The sequence below is a fragment of the Otolemur garnettii genome, unplaced genomic scaffold, assembly GCF_000181295.1.
Source record: "Otolemur garnettii isolate 467f Iridium unplaced genomic scaffold, OtoGar3 scaffold00122, whole genome shotgun sequence".
In the NCBI taxonomy this organism is placed as follows: domain Eukaryota; kingdom Metazoa; phylum Chordata; class Mammalia; order Primates; family Galagidae; genus Otolemur; species Otolemur garnettii.
Genome location: NW_003852517.1, coordinates 2,491,349 through 2,506,836, shown reverse-complemented (window position 1 = coordinate 2,506,836; position 15,488 = coordinate 2,491,349). Strand labels below are relative to the sequence as shown.

General features: G+C 36.5%; 1 protein-coding gene across 1 annotated transcript in view; it reads left to right on the top strand.

Annotated features, from left to right (window-relative positions):
* The first annotated feature begins 1,799 nt into the window (after window positions 1–1,799).
* Window positions 1,800–15,488, top strand: part of LOC100940752 (cell surface glycoprotein CD200 receptor 1) — a 31,874-nt gene continuing 18,185 nt past the window's right edge. Inside the window, exon 1 of the mRNA XM_023517860.1 lies at window positions 1,800–1,824. Within this exon, the coding sequence (XP_023373628.1) occupies window positions 1,800–1,824 (25 nt within the window). The remainder of the gene's footprint in view (window positions 1,825–15,488) is intronic.

Here is a 15,488-nt window from a genome sequence, read left to right as displayed (position 1 = left end):
GAGACCTGGTCATTTCAGGCCAGCAAAGGACAAGTCTAAAGGACACTTTAAGCTCCAGAGCACCCAACTGGGGTTAGCTGAGACTGGTGTGGGCCAGCCTCACAGTTTGACTTCTTTTACTGCCCAGGCCAGTTTTTGTCCTTTCATTTCTCTGAGCGATGATCTGAGGTTACTTCACAACAACCATTCTTCATATTAAACTCTCCTCTTAGAGTTTGATTTCCAGGTTCAAGGTACCCAAAGCTGACAATCTTCAAAGTTGCATGGAATGAAACATGGTCTCTAGCTTCCTTCCATCCATTTCTTTATAGTGCTGTTTTTACTAAACCATCATGGCAACTCAGAACATTCCTTATTGTCCTATTCAACAACATTTCTTCAGGTTATAACATCTTTATTACCCAGTAGGTAGTAATTTGTTTAATTAGTTTTCAAAAGATGTATTAGTTTTCAATACATCTAATCTATTAGATAGATTAGTTTTCAAATTTAATGTGAATGTTTAGTCATGTTAACATACTAGGTATTACTGAATTTGCTAAGGAAGTTTAGGAAAACATTAGTATTGGCTTCACAGTGTTACCTCCAGGGGGCAGCAGAGAGTAATCCTAATGCCTATTGATGATTTGAGACAAAGCATAGCGTTTGTTTATTTGAAAAAAAAAAAAAAAATAGAACAACTATGAAGTAGGAAGGGTATCCAACCCGAAGAAAGAATGGATGAATGAATAGGTGAGTGGATTGGGAGTTATGATCAATTCATTTAATGACTGTGCAAGGAGGAAGATGAAGGATTTTAGGTGAGGCTGAGGCAGGAGGCTCTCTTGAGCCCAAGAGTTTGAGGTTGCTGTGAGCTATGACACCATGGCACTCTACCCAGGATGACAGAGTGAGGCACTGTCTTAAAAATAAATAACAAAAAAGAATATATATAGAAAGTGAATAGTATGGGGCCATAAGGGGTCCAGGGAACAAGGGGTAGGAATAAAAGACCATGGAGTCTGTGTAGTAAGTATTCAAGAGCCATGCAAAGCTTTTACATGATGGAGAGGAATCTGAAGGGCAAAAACAAAAAAACCTGCAATATCTCCTCCTTAAATTGTTTTAGTCTGTGGCTACTAAGTCTGAATCTAATATTGGAGACAAAGAAATACACCTGATTAAAAGAAGTTTAATAGCATTTATAGGCATATAATAAATATCTGATTTGTCAACATCAGTAAATCAAGTAAACCAACAGTGGAAGTGTGGCACATTATGGCTTAAAGTAGCTCTAATTTACTGAAGCTTAGACATCTTTTTTGTTTTGGCGACCACAACATTAATGAGAATAACATGGTTCTGTTTGTTTCTTGTATGCTCTGATTCTTAATTGGTACATTATTGAAAGACTGGTGGAGTAAAATGTTTGGGTTCTGCTTTAAGGGACACCTCCTCTCCATCCTTTCTTGTTCTTCTCTGCTTCCTGAGTCTCTGTACCCCAAAAGCACAGTCAAGGAGAATCTAGGGCCTTTAGATGTTTTAGAGAGGGGCATTTACCAGACATGGACATTTTTCTCTTCTGTTACTGAGTTTCATGGCATAACTTTGGAGGATGATTATTCTACCAAACTCTTGGTCCCTTTATTGTTTTAAACACTTGCTCTCCCTAAGAAGTAAAGGTGGGAGTTGAGAAGCTGGGGAGTGAGATTTGGGGACAAAGGGGATAAGGGAGTGGGGAGAGCAATTCTTATCCTGCCAAATCTATTTCATCAATTCTGTGGTTTTTGATACAATTCACTTGACCCTAAAAACTGCTGATGGCAGATTGTGGTCTGACCTCAGGTGAGTGCATGGAAATGTGTCTATGAAAGCTGTTGCCTGAAATTTCAAACCAGAGGAGTTGAGTGGAATAAACACAGGCTAGCAAACATGAAATGTTTTGCTCCCAATTGTGCCACCATATCACTTTGAAACCTTAAGCAGGCATTTAGCCCTTCCGTGCTTTAGTTTTGTCTGTGACACCTAGCAGGCATTAAAATAAATCATCATCAAGAATATGTGAAGACAGACGAAAAAGTTCTTGTCAGTATAATATTAAGTAGAATAAATAGGCTACAAAGTTGATTAAGAAACTTTCCTACTATCATTGCACAACAGAGACTTAGCCCTGTTTATCTGTTACCAAAGGGTCTTAACTGACCACTATATACTTTTACCTCCATGTGCTAGACAATAAGAATTTATACTGTACGTTAAGTGATAGTTCCTCACTGACTTTTCTGATACTTGATGAAATATTGGACAGTAGAAAAGATGTTTCTGTTACAGGCTATTCATTATCAAGTTCATACCCTCAGGTATCTGGTGCCTTCAAGCACCTGATTTCACTGCCTTAAATTGATTCCCTGGAAGGAAAGCTTGAGAAAGGAAAGGGGAAAATATATTTAATGTTTGTCAAAAAGGAGGATGGAACTGCTAACTTAGAAAAAAATGAATGTTGAATCTTTTTCCTGTTTGAAATATTTTCTTCCCCTCTCTGGAGAGTTTTGCTTTGGGGTAGAAAATTCTTAGCACACAGAGTAGTCTTTTACCCTTCAAATATAAGCTAGTATGTATTAGCTAGCAAGTTTTTCGGGAAAGTCTAAATTCCAGGGCTTTGGCAACTAAATGATGGGTGTTTGTTGTTTGGTTAAATCATCTCCTTAATTCTTTGAAGGTGAAAGTGACGGCAATTGTGATGAATAGAATAAAGCCCCCCCCCACCCCCGCCTTCTGTGCCTGCCCTTTCTAAGGTAGACGTTCATGTTCTAACTCCTAGAATCTGTGAGTCTTGACATATGTGTCTTGACATGTTTGCGATATGATCAAGAATCTTGAGGGGGGATATTATGCTGGATTGTTTGGGTGGACCCAATATAATCACAAGGATCCTTATTAAAGGGAGGTAGGAGGGTCACAATTGGAAAAGGAGATGTGTCAATGGAGCAGACGTCAGAATAATGGGGCACAAGCTAAGAAATGCAGACCTCCTCTAGCATCTGGAAAAGGCAAGGAATGAATTCTCCCCATGAGTCTCCAGAAGGAATACAGTATATCCAAGACCTTGATTTTAGCCTCATAAGAGCCATTGAGACTTCTGATTCCTAGAACTGAAAGATAATAGAGTTATGTTGTTTTAAGCAACTAAGTTTATGGCAATTTAGTATAGTGGCAGTAGGAAATGAACATGCTTATAACACTTAACAGAATTTTGTGTTGACTCCCATTACAGACAGTAATTTCACACAGGAATTTTCAATGGAAAATATTTTATCCCAGACTTGAATACTAAGGCCGTATACCTCTTCAACCTGGAAAAAGCTTCTAAATGTTATAGTGATTGGGAAATTCATACTGATGGGCCAAAACCAGATAAAAATTCTGTTTAACTTTTTCATGCCAGTTTAGACAAATCCGTTTATCTTGGGTACATTCGTTCAATGCCTTACTGTAAAGTTTATCTGTGTATAGCAGAAGTGAGACGAGGACCAATGAGCTGAGAGATAACTTGATCAATCTGCTTCCTCCGTCTTTGCTTCGGTGCTTCGCACAGGAAATCTATTGCTGTGTCAAGTTCCAGAGAAGACTTTCTTCTCTTCCAACTTACTAATCGGGCTAAACCACGTAGAGTTGAAGGAAGGGGCTAGGAGGAAGGGAGTGCCCCACTGCCAATGGCCTGAGAGGATCTAGTACAGAGAAGTCGGCTCGAGAGGGTCTCACCATGCTCAGAGCTCCTTCCGTGCCTGTGTGGAGGAAAAGTACCGAGTGAAAGGCAGAAGAAAGGAAACAGAAATGCTTTGCCCTTGGAGAACTGCTGACTTAGGACTACTACTGATTTTGACTGTCTTCCCAGTGGCTGGTAAGTTTGAATTCATTTTGGGAGACCAGTGAGAAACCCGGTCTTAGCTTTTCAAGAGCTTTCTTTGCCTTTCTTCTGGGATCATGCAAATCAATTGAAATCAGGGATTTAGTCCCAGATTTATTTTTCCCCTTTGTCTCATTTATTTTACTTTGTATCCTACTGTAATATAAACATCTCTATAATTTGCCTCACTGCCCACTTCCTTATCATTCCTCCCTTGTTTTTGAACAAGATAGGATAAACTAAATACATACCAGCAGCGATCAAACTTGCCTGGGTTCTTCATCGCCTTTTTCTTCCTTAAAAAAGTTAAATAATAATCTTAACTCACTTAAGTCCATATTATTTATAGTATAAATTAAGGGAGTTTATTTCTTTCCGCCACTTTCCATGATTGGGTGCTTTTAAAATGTGATAGGCTTACAATTAATAGTGGTATGTCTGTGATGTACTTGGCATGTCTGTATTTATCTTTGAGATGTGTGGGCTGGAAGAGATCCGGTAGGGTAGAGAACACACTCCCCATTGACTAGGTTCCTGAAGAAGTTAGAAAGAACTTGGGCTACTGTGGGGGTGTCCTGGTTTCACTGTAGAGGGTAGGTAGGAGTTGATGTGGGAGGGAGTTTTCAGGTTTCATTTTTAGTAGATGGAGCAGTTGCAAGGGAACAGTGTAGTTGGTTTTAAATTTTATAATTTTATAATTGAAAGAGGAAAAAGCATTTTTCCCTCACTTCTGAATGATAAAATATTGTTTACCTTCCAGGAAAAAATCTGTTTTCCACAAGGTTAATCTTACTGGTGAGCACATGCAAAATCACTCTACTCTATTACTGTACGTTTCTGTCGAAAATTTTCACATTTTTTCCCTTTGATCTGCAGTGAAGTATGCACAGGAGACATTTCTCCATTTTACAAACCAAGGCTTAGAGAGGTGGAAACCAAGGCTTAGAGAGGTGAAATGATTTGTCCAAAGTTAGACACTGGCAAAATCACACTCAGTGATAATGTTTGTGAATAAACATCGCTACACATTTGAGTTAGCAATTTTCCTCAATACTTAACCATTATAAGTTTACCAAAGAGAATCGCTATTTATAACACCAGAGGAAAAAAAAAATCCAGCCAATACTTAGTTATAAGCTTAATAGACTATTACTTAGAAAAATAAAGTTATCAGAGTCATTTTTTTAAATAGTTGAGATCTTGTTGTAGAAAGTCCTAACAGAGATCTATTCGGAACCCAGCTTGGCAGAGGGAGCCAGGCAGGCAAAAAACTATTTATGTCAAATTGTACTATTACTTTTAGGAAAAGGAAAAAAAGAGATTAAAACATAATCAATAATTCTGAATTTTTCAGGTTGAAAGGTTTAAATTTTAAAATCGTTTCTCAGCACCACGATACTACATATGTAAAATCTTCAAAGTCTAGGCTTGTATCTTTATAAAGTTATCAAAATGTTTGGGATCAAGATATAAAAAAGGAATTACTTAAGGTGTAGTGATTTACCTTGAAAAATTGACCAAATGAGAGGCATACACATGGCTCAATGACTTTATGATTTTTTTATTAATCCTGTTTTGTTATTAATACTGACAAACAGAGATAACTCATTTCGTACAAGATGACTTCATCATAAAGGATCAAGAGACCTGATGATTTTAATGTAAAACGTAGCATTGATTTGGTTTTCCTACTTAATTTTTTTGTTTCCTTATTTTCTTATAACTTCAAACAATGGGGTAGTTAGTAGCAAAGTTTATTAAAAAAAAAGAAAAACTGCTTGGAAACAAAAATAAAAACAACCTAAATTGTCCGCCTTGGAGCAAAGTTCCCAACCTTGTGCCTTCCCTGACACTCTCTGTACCCCATGCCTCTTCTTCCTCTCAGCCCACTATCTTATAGATTCTTTTTTCTGCTCAAGTTGTATTTTTCTATTCCAATTTAGATTATTTCACCTTTTATAAAAGTTACTGATTTTCTGATTATGAGTTACTGAACTTTTTTCTTTGGGCTGATTTTATTCATTTATCATTGTTGTCCACTAGGGGGCAGGCAGTAACAAGAAGAGATAAAAGTCCATCCAGGGCTCCTTGATAGCTTCAGCAGATTTGTAAAAGAGGGAAAAAGAGATGAAAAGCAATTATGAAAAAAAAAATGATTTTTTCTCATTACTTTTAGTCCTATCTGCCTTTTATAGTTTGTGATAATTCAAATTTACATATCCTACCGTAATAGTTTATAGGTGTGTTTTTCTCCAAATGCTATGCTTAAACAATTAGTATAGTAATCACAAGTCCTTATGAAGAGCACTGAGCATGTGTGTATGGGTGTGGAGGAGAGTGCCTGAATGTATTAGATGTCTAAATTAGAAAGACAAAGTTAATATGAAACAATTATTGAACATTAAAATCAGTAAATGTTGAAATTGTCTATACACCTAGTAAAAATATAAAGAAGGGAGAAGTTATGGTGGGATGGAGTTGTTGAAGGTTGTGAATTTTGAGTTGAGCCTTGAATGACAGGTTTGTAGAGATGGGGGAAAGCAGAGAAAGGAATTGGAAGGAAGGGATGTGTAGCATGAACAAACACATGGTGGTTCAGGGAGAGAAAGAACTGTAGCTTAAAGCAACAAAGATTGTATATTATATAATAGTAGAAAAGGCTGGATTTTGGGGATCCTTGGCAACTCGGTGGAGCCAGTGAGGAGCCGTTTGTTCTCTTGTAAACAGGAAAATAATGTAATAAGGCAAGATTTTGGAGAACAATGTCCTAGCAGTGTCCCACTGGGTAGTAGTGTCACTAGGTAAAAGATTGATTTTGGAACAGGAGCTTCTATCCTGAGATTCCCATTTGAGAAAGTTTCATAAAGACACTGAGAAGTATTGGTGGCTGAGAAGGGATTTTCTTTGTAAGAAGATGTTAAATTCAGTGTAGGAGAGAGGCCACCTAGGAGGAAAATTCCTGTAGATACCTGGAAATACAGTTAAGCCTTCCATATTGCATGTCCAGATTCAACCAAGCACGAATGGAAAATATGCAGGAAAAAATATGAATGAGTGTGTCTGTACTGAACATGTACAAACTTTTTTCTTGTTATTATTTCCTAAGTAATACAGTATAACAACTACTTACATAGCATTTATGTTGTATTAGGTATTACAAGTATCTCAAGATGATTTAAAGTACACAGGAGAATGTGCAGATGTTATATACAAATAATATACCATTTAATAAAGGGACTTGAGCAGCCTAGAATTTTGGTGTTCCTGGCAGGCATAGAGCCAATCCTCCAAGGATACTACGGAATCAATGGATAGCAAAACCCATAATTGGTGAGTCATCCATGGAGGGGACAATCCCACAAAGAGAATAAACCTAAAAATAAAAATAATAAAATAAGCACTAGAGATTTTGGATCTGGAACCTAGGAGCCACAATTTATTTCCTCTTGTAACAGAAAGCAAGATCTGAGAAGAGATAGGAACAGAGACACTTTAGGGTATAAAGTGAGTGCTTAACCTTAAATAGAGGAGGGAGAGTTCACAATAAATTTCCTCCCAATAATATCATGAATATTTCAGTTAATGATATTAGTTAATAAAGCAACTCAATTGACATTGGATTTTATGTTATATCTGAAAAATTAATCTGTACATTGATTAAAATGTAGTAACCACCAATATATTTTTGCCTGTTCTCTGTTATCACTGACACTCATTTGACAGCTCTTCACTGTGTTAAGAGAGCGGATCTGTGGTCATGAAATAGATTTGGACTATGTCATGCTAATAAGGAGAGCAGTATAGACAAGGACAGGATTGAAGCAAGCCTGGAAGTTTTTCCACTTCTAAAGAAATACTTTTCCTTAGCAATCTCTGTTACTTTGAGTTATTGATGCTGTTAGAGGTTGTCTTGGAATAAGGCTCTAAAGTAGGGTTTTGAATGACAAATTTGTGGACATGAGGGAAAGCAGAGAAAGGAATTGGAAGGAGGGGATGTGTAGCATGAGCAAACACAAGGTGTTCAGGGAGAGAAAGAACTCTAGCATGAAGCAACAGAGACTTTCAGGAGCAGAATGTTTCTGACCAGAGGGGAAAATCTACCTGTAATCTTAACCATCTGATCACATAGGAAGCTGGGGAGTTGAAATGGCCTTAGAGGGGCCCTACATTCATTAAACACAATTGGCTGATCCATTAGACTTTCATCTCAATCAGTCATTGGATGTGGGCAGCCCTGAGCAGGATCTGACTTTGGGCAAAGTAAGCAACTTGATCCCTGGAGATGCAAAGACTGAAGGCTGTTTGCCTATAGTACTCCTGCTGGCAGGAACAAAGAGGCATTACTTGCAGGGGATTCTGGGCTGCACATGTCCATTTCAGTTGCCATTTACAGTACTTCTCTTTTTTTCTTAAATTTCTAAGTTTTTATATGGTATTATTTCCTTTAAGCTTGAATAATTTCCTTTATCACTTCTAGTAGGGCAGGCTGTTGGTGAGCAGTTCTCTTAGTTCTTAGTTCTCTTTTCATAATTTTCCCCCCAATTTGTTGTCTTTCTATTCTTTAGATTGAATAATTTCTATTGATATACATTCAAGGTCACTGACAATTTCTTCTCTTCTCTCCATTCCTTTTTTAAGTCCATTGAGTTACACTATTTCAGATATTGTATTTTTTAGTTTTAGGATTTACATGTTTTTACAGACAAGTATTTCCCAAACCTATGAAGAACACATATTCTCTATTTTAAAATTATTTTTGTTTATTTGTTTATTTTTTGTAGAGACAAGATCTCACTGTGTTACTCTAGCTGGTCTTAAACTCTTGGCATCAAGTATTAGTCCCACCTGTGCCTCCCAAAGTTCTAGATTAAAACTATGAGCCACCACAACAACCCATATTTATTTTTTTAAGTTTCTTTTTCCCTGCTGAGATTTTTTTGTGTGTTTTCATTCACTTGTGAGTATATATAATTTTAATATCACAAATCATAGTTGAATATCTACTTTGTAACTGATAATTCCAATATCTGGGTCAATTTACGATTAGGCTCCCTTAATATCTCCTTAACATCTTTTCTCTTGAGAACTGGCCAAGTTTCCTTGATTCTTTGTAGGCTGAGTAATGTTATTTGGATTTTTAACGTTGCAGGGGGATTCTGTTATATTGCTGTGTTATATAGAGGTGTGTATGTATGTATTATAGATGTAATATTTAACTTGGTTGAATACAAATGGCAAACTCTGTCTCCTGGACAGCATCTTCCGTCTTTGGGTTTTTTTTTACTTTTAGCTAGTCTGCTTTGTGTGTGACCTGCCATGTGTGGTTTGTGGTCAGTAGAGATATAAGTAGAGTTTATATGCAGAATTTGGAACTCTTTTTCTCTGTCTCTCTTACTTTTCAGAGACTAAGCTTGCCTGAAATATGTCCTCTAGTTCTTTAAGAAAACTGTGGGTTTTCTATCAGAATTTTAACTGTCTAATGTGCCATCTACAGCCCTCCATGAGACCAACATAAGTAAAAATGAAAAAAAAAAAATGGAATCCTACACCCCTAACCATAAGCTTTTCCTTCTTCTGAGAGTTGACACCCTGCAAGAATCTTTCTGCTTCTTCTGCTCTCCAGTGGCTTCATGCAGTTGTTTTTGTATTTTGTCTACAATTCATTTGTCTTATCTGTGGAAGCTTACTGGGCAATAAAGAAGCGGAACTTACTTCAAATCCATGCATTTTTAATACTGTTGAGTTATTATGAACTAATATCTACTTGGTGATTATATTGTCCTGGACATTGAGATTGAAATATGATATTATTAATGCCTTTTTGGTTTCTAAATTTGATCCATGCATTTAATATTTTGGCATTTTTCTCAATAAGATCTCACCTCCTCCCACCCATTTTCTACATTCTAATACATCTCTGTGTTGGATCTAAAGATCTGTCCCATAATTCTAACCACTAGCTTTGTCATCTTTAAGAAATTGCTTAATCTCTTTTGACAGTAATTTCCTCATTTGTGAAATAAAGAAGATGTATAGAGCTTTTAGAAAGGAAGGAAATGTTCATTTGGAAACTTTGAAATAAAATCCTTTCATTTTGTTCATAAGCACATAAAGTCCAGAGATGTTCAACAGATCGCTAACAAGATCATACACTTTTTAGAGGCTGTGCTGAGTTTGGAGCAAATTAGTACTATAGTACCAAAAATGGATGGCAAAGAGGTGTGGCAACTGTGTGTGGGAAAATCTATGATTTTTAGACGTGATGCACTTAAAATGAGAGTTAGCATTCGAGTGGAAAAAATAGCAACTAAAGATTTGAGATTCTCATTTAGGAAAATTAAGTCAAAGCTGAAATGTGGTTTGGTTATTTTGTCAGCCCATATATAAGGGAATGTCTGTCATACATCAGTCACTGGGCTTTCCCCTGTGGATACTTGATCAAGAAAGACATAGATTCTGTTCTCAAGGAGCTTAGAATCTGGAAGATATTAAATACATTACTGCAAATAATTAAATTATGCAAAGTATTAAGAAGAAACAGGTGACACAGACATGCTTGTTTAATAAATCAAATCTGGTTTGAAGGTTGCAGAAGGCTTCCCTGAGGGAGTGAACTGCAAGATGAAGATGAACAAGAACAGCCACAGAAGAAGAGTTGAGGGATGAACTTTCCAGTTGGGTCAAACAGGTTGAATTGAGGGACAGACAGAGGTAAACTATGACTGGACTGGTGAAAACAAGGAGAAGTCACCTGTGTAGGGGTCTAGTTGAAGTTCTGGGGGTGGGAGAGAAAGATAAGAGATCTAAAGAGAGAGAAGAGCATCTGGGACTTTGGGGAATACTGACTTTAAGGTGCCTGAGGAGGAAAGTAGCTTGCAGAGAAGATAGAGGAGGAGGCAGCGAAGACAGAAAAGGAGACTGAGAGGGGAAGGCATTGGGTGTAGTGGAGGAGGCTGAGGAAGGGAGATTTGGAAGGGAAGGAAACTGGTTAATTGTATTACCAGCAACCTAGGAGCACCAGCACAGAAGAGGACTTGAAAACTTGAGTATGAAAGGGCTGATGACCTTCAAAATTGCAGTTTGAGTAAAAGGGCGTGGGAGCAGCAAGACTGCTGGTGTTAGGGAGGCAGTGGGTGGGAAGGGAAGGCTGTGGGCAGAGACCACTCATTCTAGAAGTCAGGTAGCAAAAAAAGGAGAAGGGATCTTAGCTAGAAGGGGAAGTAGCATCTAATATTTTTTTTTCTACCAGTATAGGGGAAACCTGGGTATATTTGAAGGATATTATCTGAGAAAATTCAGTGATTTGGTCTAAGAGTTTTTCCAATCTGTGTGTGTTTATGGAGTTTTAAGGTATTTATTCTTTTCCTTTTCCTTGCCATTTTGGTACTTTACCACGATGTGCTACCTTTTCCCAAAGGTTTGTCCATTATAAAATATGAGAATATCCTATATAATCCATTTTTTTGGTATTGATAATGTTTTTAAAGAGCCCAAATGGTAAATACTGGTAGATTTCAAATAATGAAATCTAGATATTTTTAATCTTCCCTCTTCTCAAGATCATCCTATCTTAATCATCTCCTTTCTAGATATTCCTCAGAGATTGTCCTAACCTGGTAATGCTGAGATATTTGCAAGACATAAACTTCTACGGAGCTTAAAATATTACAAATATTATGGTGCTAGCTCAAGTTTACTTCATTAGACTTTTCCAGATTACAGGCCTCTGGACTCTCATAAATCTTTGCAGGGAAATTTGATGAGAGCCAGATTTCAGAACCTTATTATAGGTCTGTTTTAGTTTCTTCATCACCCAAACTATCTCTGTTGTCCTTCACACTCAGTGAATAGCTCACCTACCCCCCCTCCCTATTTACCTAATATCCATTGTGGACATCTTTTAACATCCCCAGATGGTAAGGTTTCTGAGAGCAGGCCTGCTTTGATTCATTCCTGCTGCATTCCCAGAGCTCTGCACTGAAACTTGGCACTAAGTAGAAACTACCAAATGTTTGTTGACCCGAACTTCCTTAAAATGCCTCTTGCATCTATAACTATTCTTATTACCCTTTCTGTTCCTCTCTGAGAGGAACAAAAACTACTTTGAAACTTTGCTTTGCTTTTTGTCTCTTCGGATCCTGCTTTTCCAGGTAGCCCCCTTCATTCTTGTAACTTCTACAACATGCTGCGTTCTCCCCTATTCCTAAATACCCTCTCAGTCATCATAGCTCCAGATATTGCCCCATTTCTTTCTTACAAGTTTGACATGAAAGGATAAAGCCACTGTCACATTTCTTCCTTTCTTTTAGGGTCAAAATTCCTTGAAAGATTAAGTCCACATTTGTTGACCCAGTTGCCTCTCTTGGCTACTTTCAATCTGGTTTCCACTTATACCTCTTTTCTAAATCTACTTAATCTCCTACAGATGTTAAAGTTTACCAATGCTATCCTTTTTACCAAATCACAAACATTCCTAATTCTTACTTGAAGACTTTCCTGCACACGATTTGCTTTTGATTTTGCCTGTCCTGAAATCTCTTTCCCTTTCTGTTTGTGGCACTGCATTTACTTTCTACTTTTCTTCATTGTTTTAGCTAACTGCACTGCCCTTAACAGATCCCTAATTTTAAATGTTTCCAGGACTCTAGTTTGGACATTTTCTCTCATTTCCACATAAAAATTGCAATTTGGCAGCCTGTGGGCTAGGTCTGGCTTGCAAATACTTTCAGTTGGGTCATGGAAATAAAAAAATAAAATTTGAATAGCTGCCAATGAACAATACAATTGGGAGATTTTACTTAAAATCCCTGATTTACTGTCTAGGGTTGCTGTGAGGATTAAGTGAACTGGTATATGTAGAGTACTTAGCATTGTACAAACATTCACAAATGGCAATGTAATTATCCTTTTGCAGTTTTCAAAGTTCTTTCATGTATATTGTTTTTTAACATTTAATTAGCCTCTTACAGATCAAGGTTTTGTTTGTTGTCAGGTTTCTGGAATTATAATCCTTATGCTGTTTTTAGTTTGTGGAAAACAATGCTGAAACTAATATCTTAGTACGTATACTTTTGCTTATGTGAATATATACATACTGTAATATCTATATATCCATTTAACACGCTATCCCTTGGGATCACTGATACATATCTGCACATCTGCTTTGAATAAAGAAACAAATTTGTCTTCATTAACTAGTTTTGAACTATGTGATGATAGTATCTCAGGGTGGTAGTGGGGGTTAGGCAATAAGGTGATTTTCATTAGCACTGTTCTCTAACCAACAGATCCAGATTTTATGATTGTATTGCCTTAAAAAGTAGGATCAATTTTATTTACCATGATTATTTTTTGCTTTATAAATTTTATTTATCCATTGAATTCCTTATTGAATTCTTGTGTTTTTGTTACTTTTCTCAAACCCTGCTCACATTTTCTTTTTATAAACTCTCTGAGTGTTTTATTTTTATCTCTACGTTGTAGCTGAAGTATAGAATTACAGTCACTAGCTATGTCACCTCCAACACATTAATCTGTCATCAGCCTGTTCATATATTTTGCCCATTTTTTTCAATTGGAGTTGTCCATCTCTTTTTTTATTGGTTTGTATGTTTTGTGTATGTTTTTTGAAGCAAATTAACCTTTGTTTATTATAAGTGTTGCAAACATTCCCCAGATTTTTACTTGTAAACGCCATTTTTTTGTTTGTTTGCTTATTTATTTTGATTTGGTTTTTGGTCATGCAGAAGTTTTGAACTCTTTCTAGTCAAATATTTAGTATTTTTATTTATGGTTTTCATGTTTTGTATCAGAGTTAGAAAGGTTTCTTCACTTAAGGTGAGCAACTATCCCAGTTTGCCTGGAACTTTTTTCCTGGTTTTAACATTGAATGTCATGCATCACAGGAAACCCTTTAGTTCTGGCAAACTGAGGTATTATTCACCCTGTATCTTTTAAGATAAAAAAATTTACCTATGGTTTCTTCTAGTACTTTTATTTTTGTTTCTCATATATAAACCTTTAACTTATTTAATTTTATTTTGGTATGAAAAGTGGGATAGGAATTTTGTTTTCTTTTATTTTCCCACATGGCTTCCTACTTCTCAAAATACTTTTTGTCAATGATATAAATAATCATCCTTCTGTTTAGAAATTTGAGTGACCACTGGTATCAGATACTAAATTCTCATATGTATAGATGAAGCCACTGAGGTTCAAAGAGTAACCTATACAAGTATAAGGGGGTAATGAATGTAACAGTTTTGTTGTATTTCTATATTTGTTGCTTCTAGAACTTTGAGTTTTCACCCCCAATTTTGTTTACTGAACATCTAATTAGGTATTGTCTGCTACCAAACTGGTGTTTTTAAAAACAAAAACAGGTGGGGCACTGTGGCTCATGCCTGGGCCCATGCCTGTAATCCTAGCACTCAGGGAGGCCTAGGGGTGTGGATTGCCTGAGCTCAGGAGTTGGAGACCCACCTGAGCAAGAGCGAGACCTCATCCCTAAAAATAGCTGAGAGTTGTAGCAGGCGCCTGTAGTCTCAACTACTCAGGAGGCTGAGACAAGAGGATGGCTTGCGCCCAAGAATATAAGCTTGCAGTGAGTATGTTGCCAGGGCACTCTCCCCAGGGCAACAAAGTGAGTCTCTGTCTCTAAAATAAAATAAAATACAAATCAGTTTCATAAAGTAGAAGAACATGAAACATATGCTATATTCAGTTCAAATTATGTTTAAAACTGTTAAAAATAAGAAAGTACTAATTTATATTTTTTGTTCTCATTTACATTTTCTTTTATGTTAACTTTTTAAAGATATAATGCAGAATGAGGGAAATGCATATGAATAAATTTTAAGGAATAATTATACAGTGGGTACCTATGTAAGTTAGGAAGAGACTACTGTCAGTTCCTTCTCCGTTATATCCCCAACCTCTGCTCTAAACATAACTATTACCTTGTGGGATAATTATTCTCTTTGAGATATAGCCATTCCCTTATTTTCCTTATATTTATCATGTATGTATGTAATCCTAAACAATAAAATTTGTTTTATCTCTTTTGGTATTGTGCATAACTGGAATCATACTGTGTACCTGTGTATTTTTTTTTATAACTTTGTTCATTTATTCAATATTATGTTTGAGATTTATCCATGTTTAAGATTGTAGTTGTTCATTAACATAAGTAATTTTTACCCTAAAATTTCAAATGTTTGAAAAATAGTTTTTTTTCTGGTGCATAAATAACAAACATAATTTTAAGAAAGAATCTCATATTTAATATTTCAATTTCTGCCTTTTAGAAGCAAGGACAATTGAAATACTAAACTATGGGACACGTGAAGGAGAAAATTTTAATTTGAAAACCATGTTGCAGGCTCGATGCCCATAGCTCAGTGGTTAGGGCACTGGCCATATACACTGGGGTTAGTGAGTTTGAACACAGCCCAGACCTTCTATACAATGACAACTACAACTAAAAAATAGCTGGGGGTTGTGGCAGGTACCTGTAGTCCCAGCTACTTGGGAGGCTGAGGCAAAAGAATTGCTTAGGCCCAAGAGTTTGAGGTTGTTGTGATTTCACGGCACTCTATTGAGA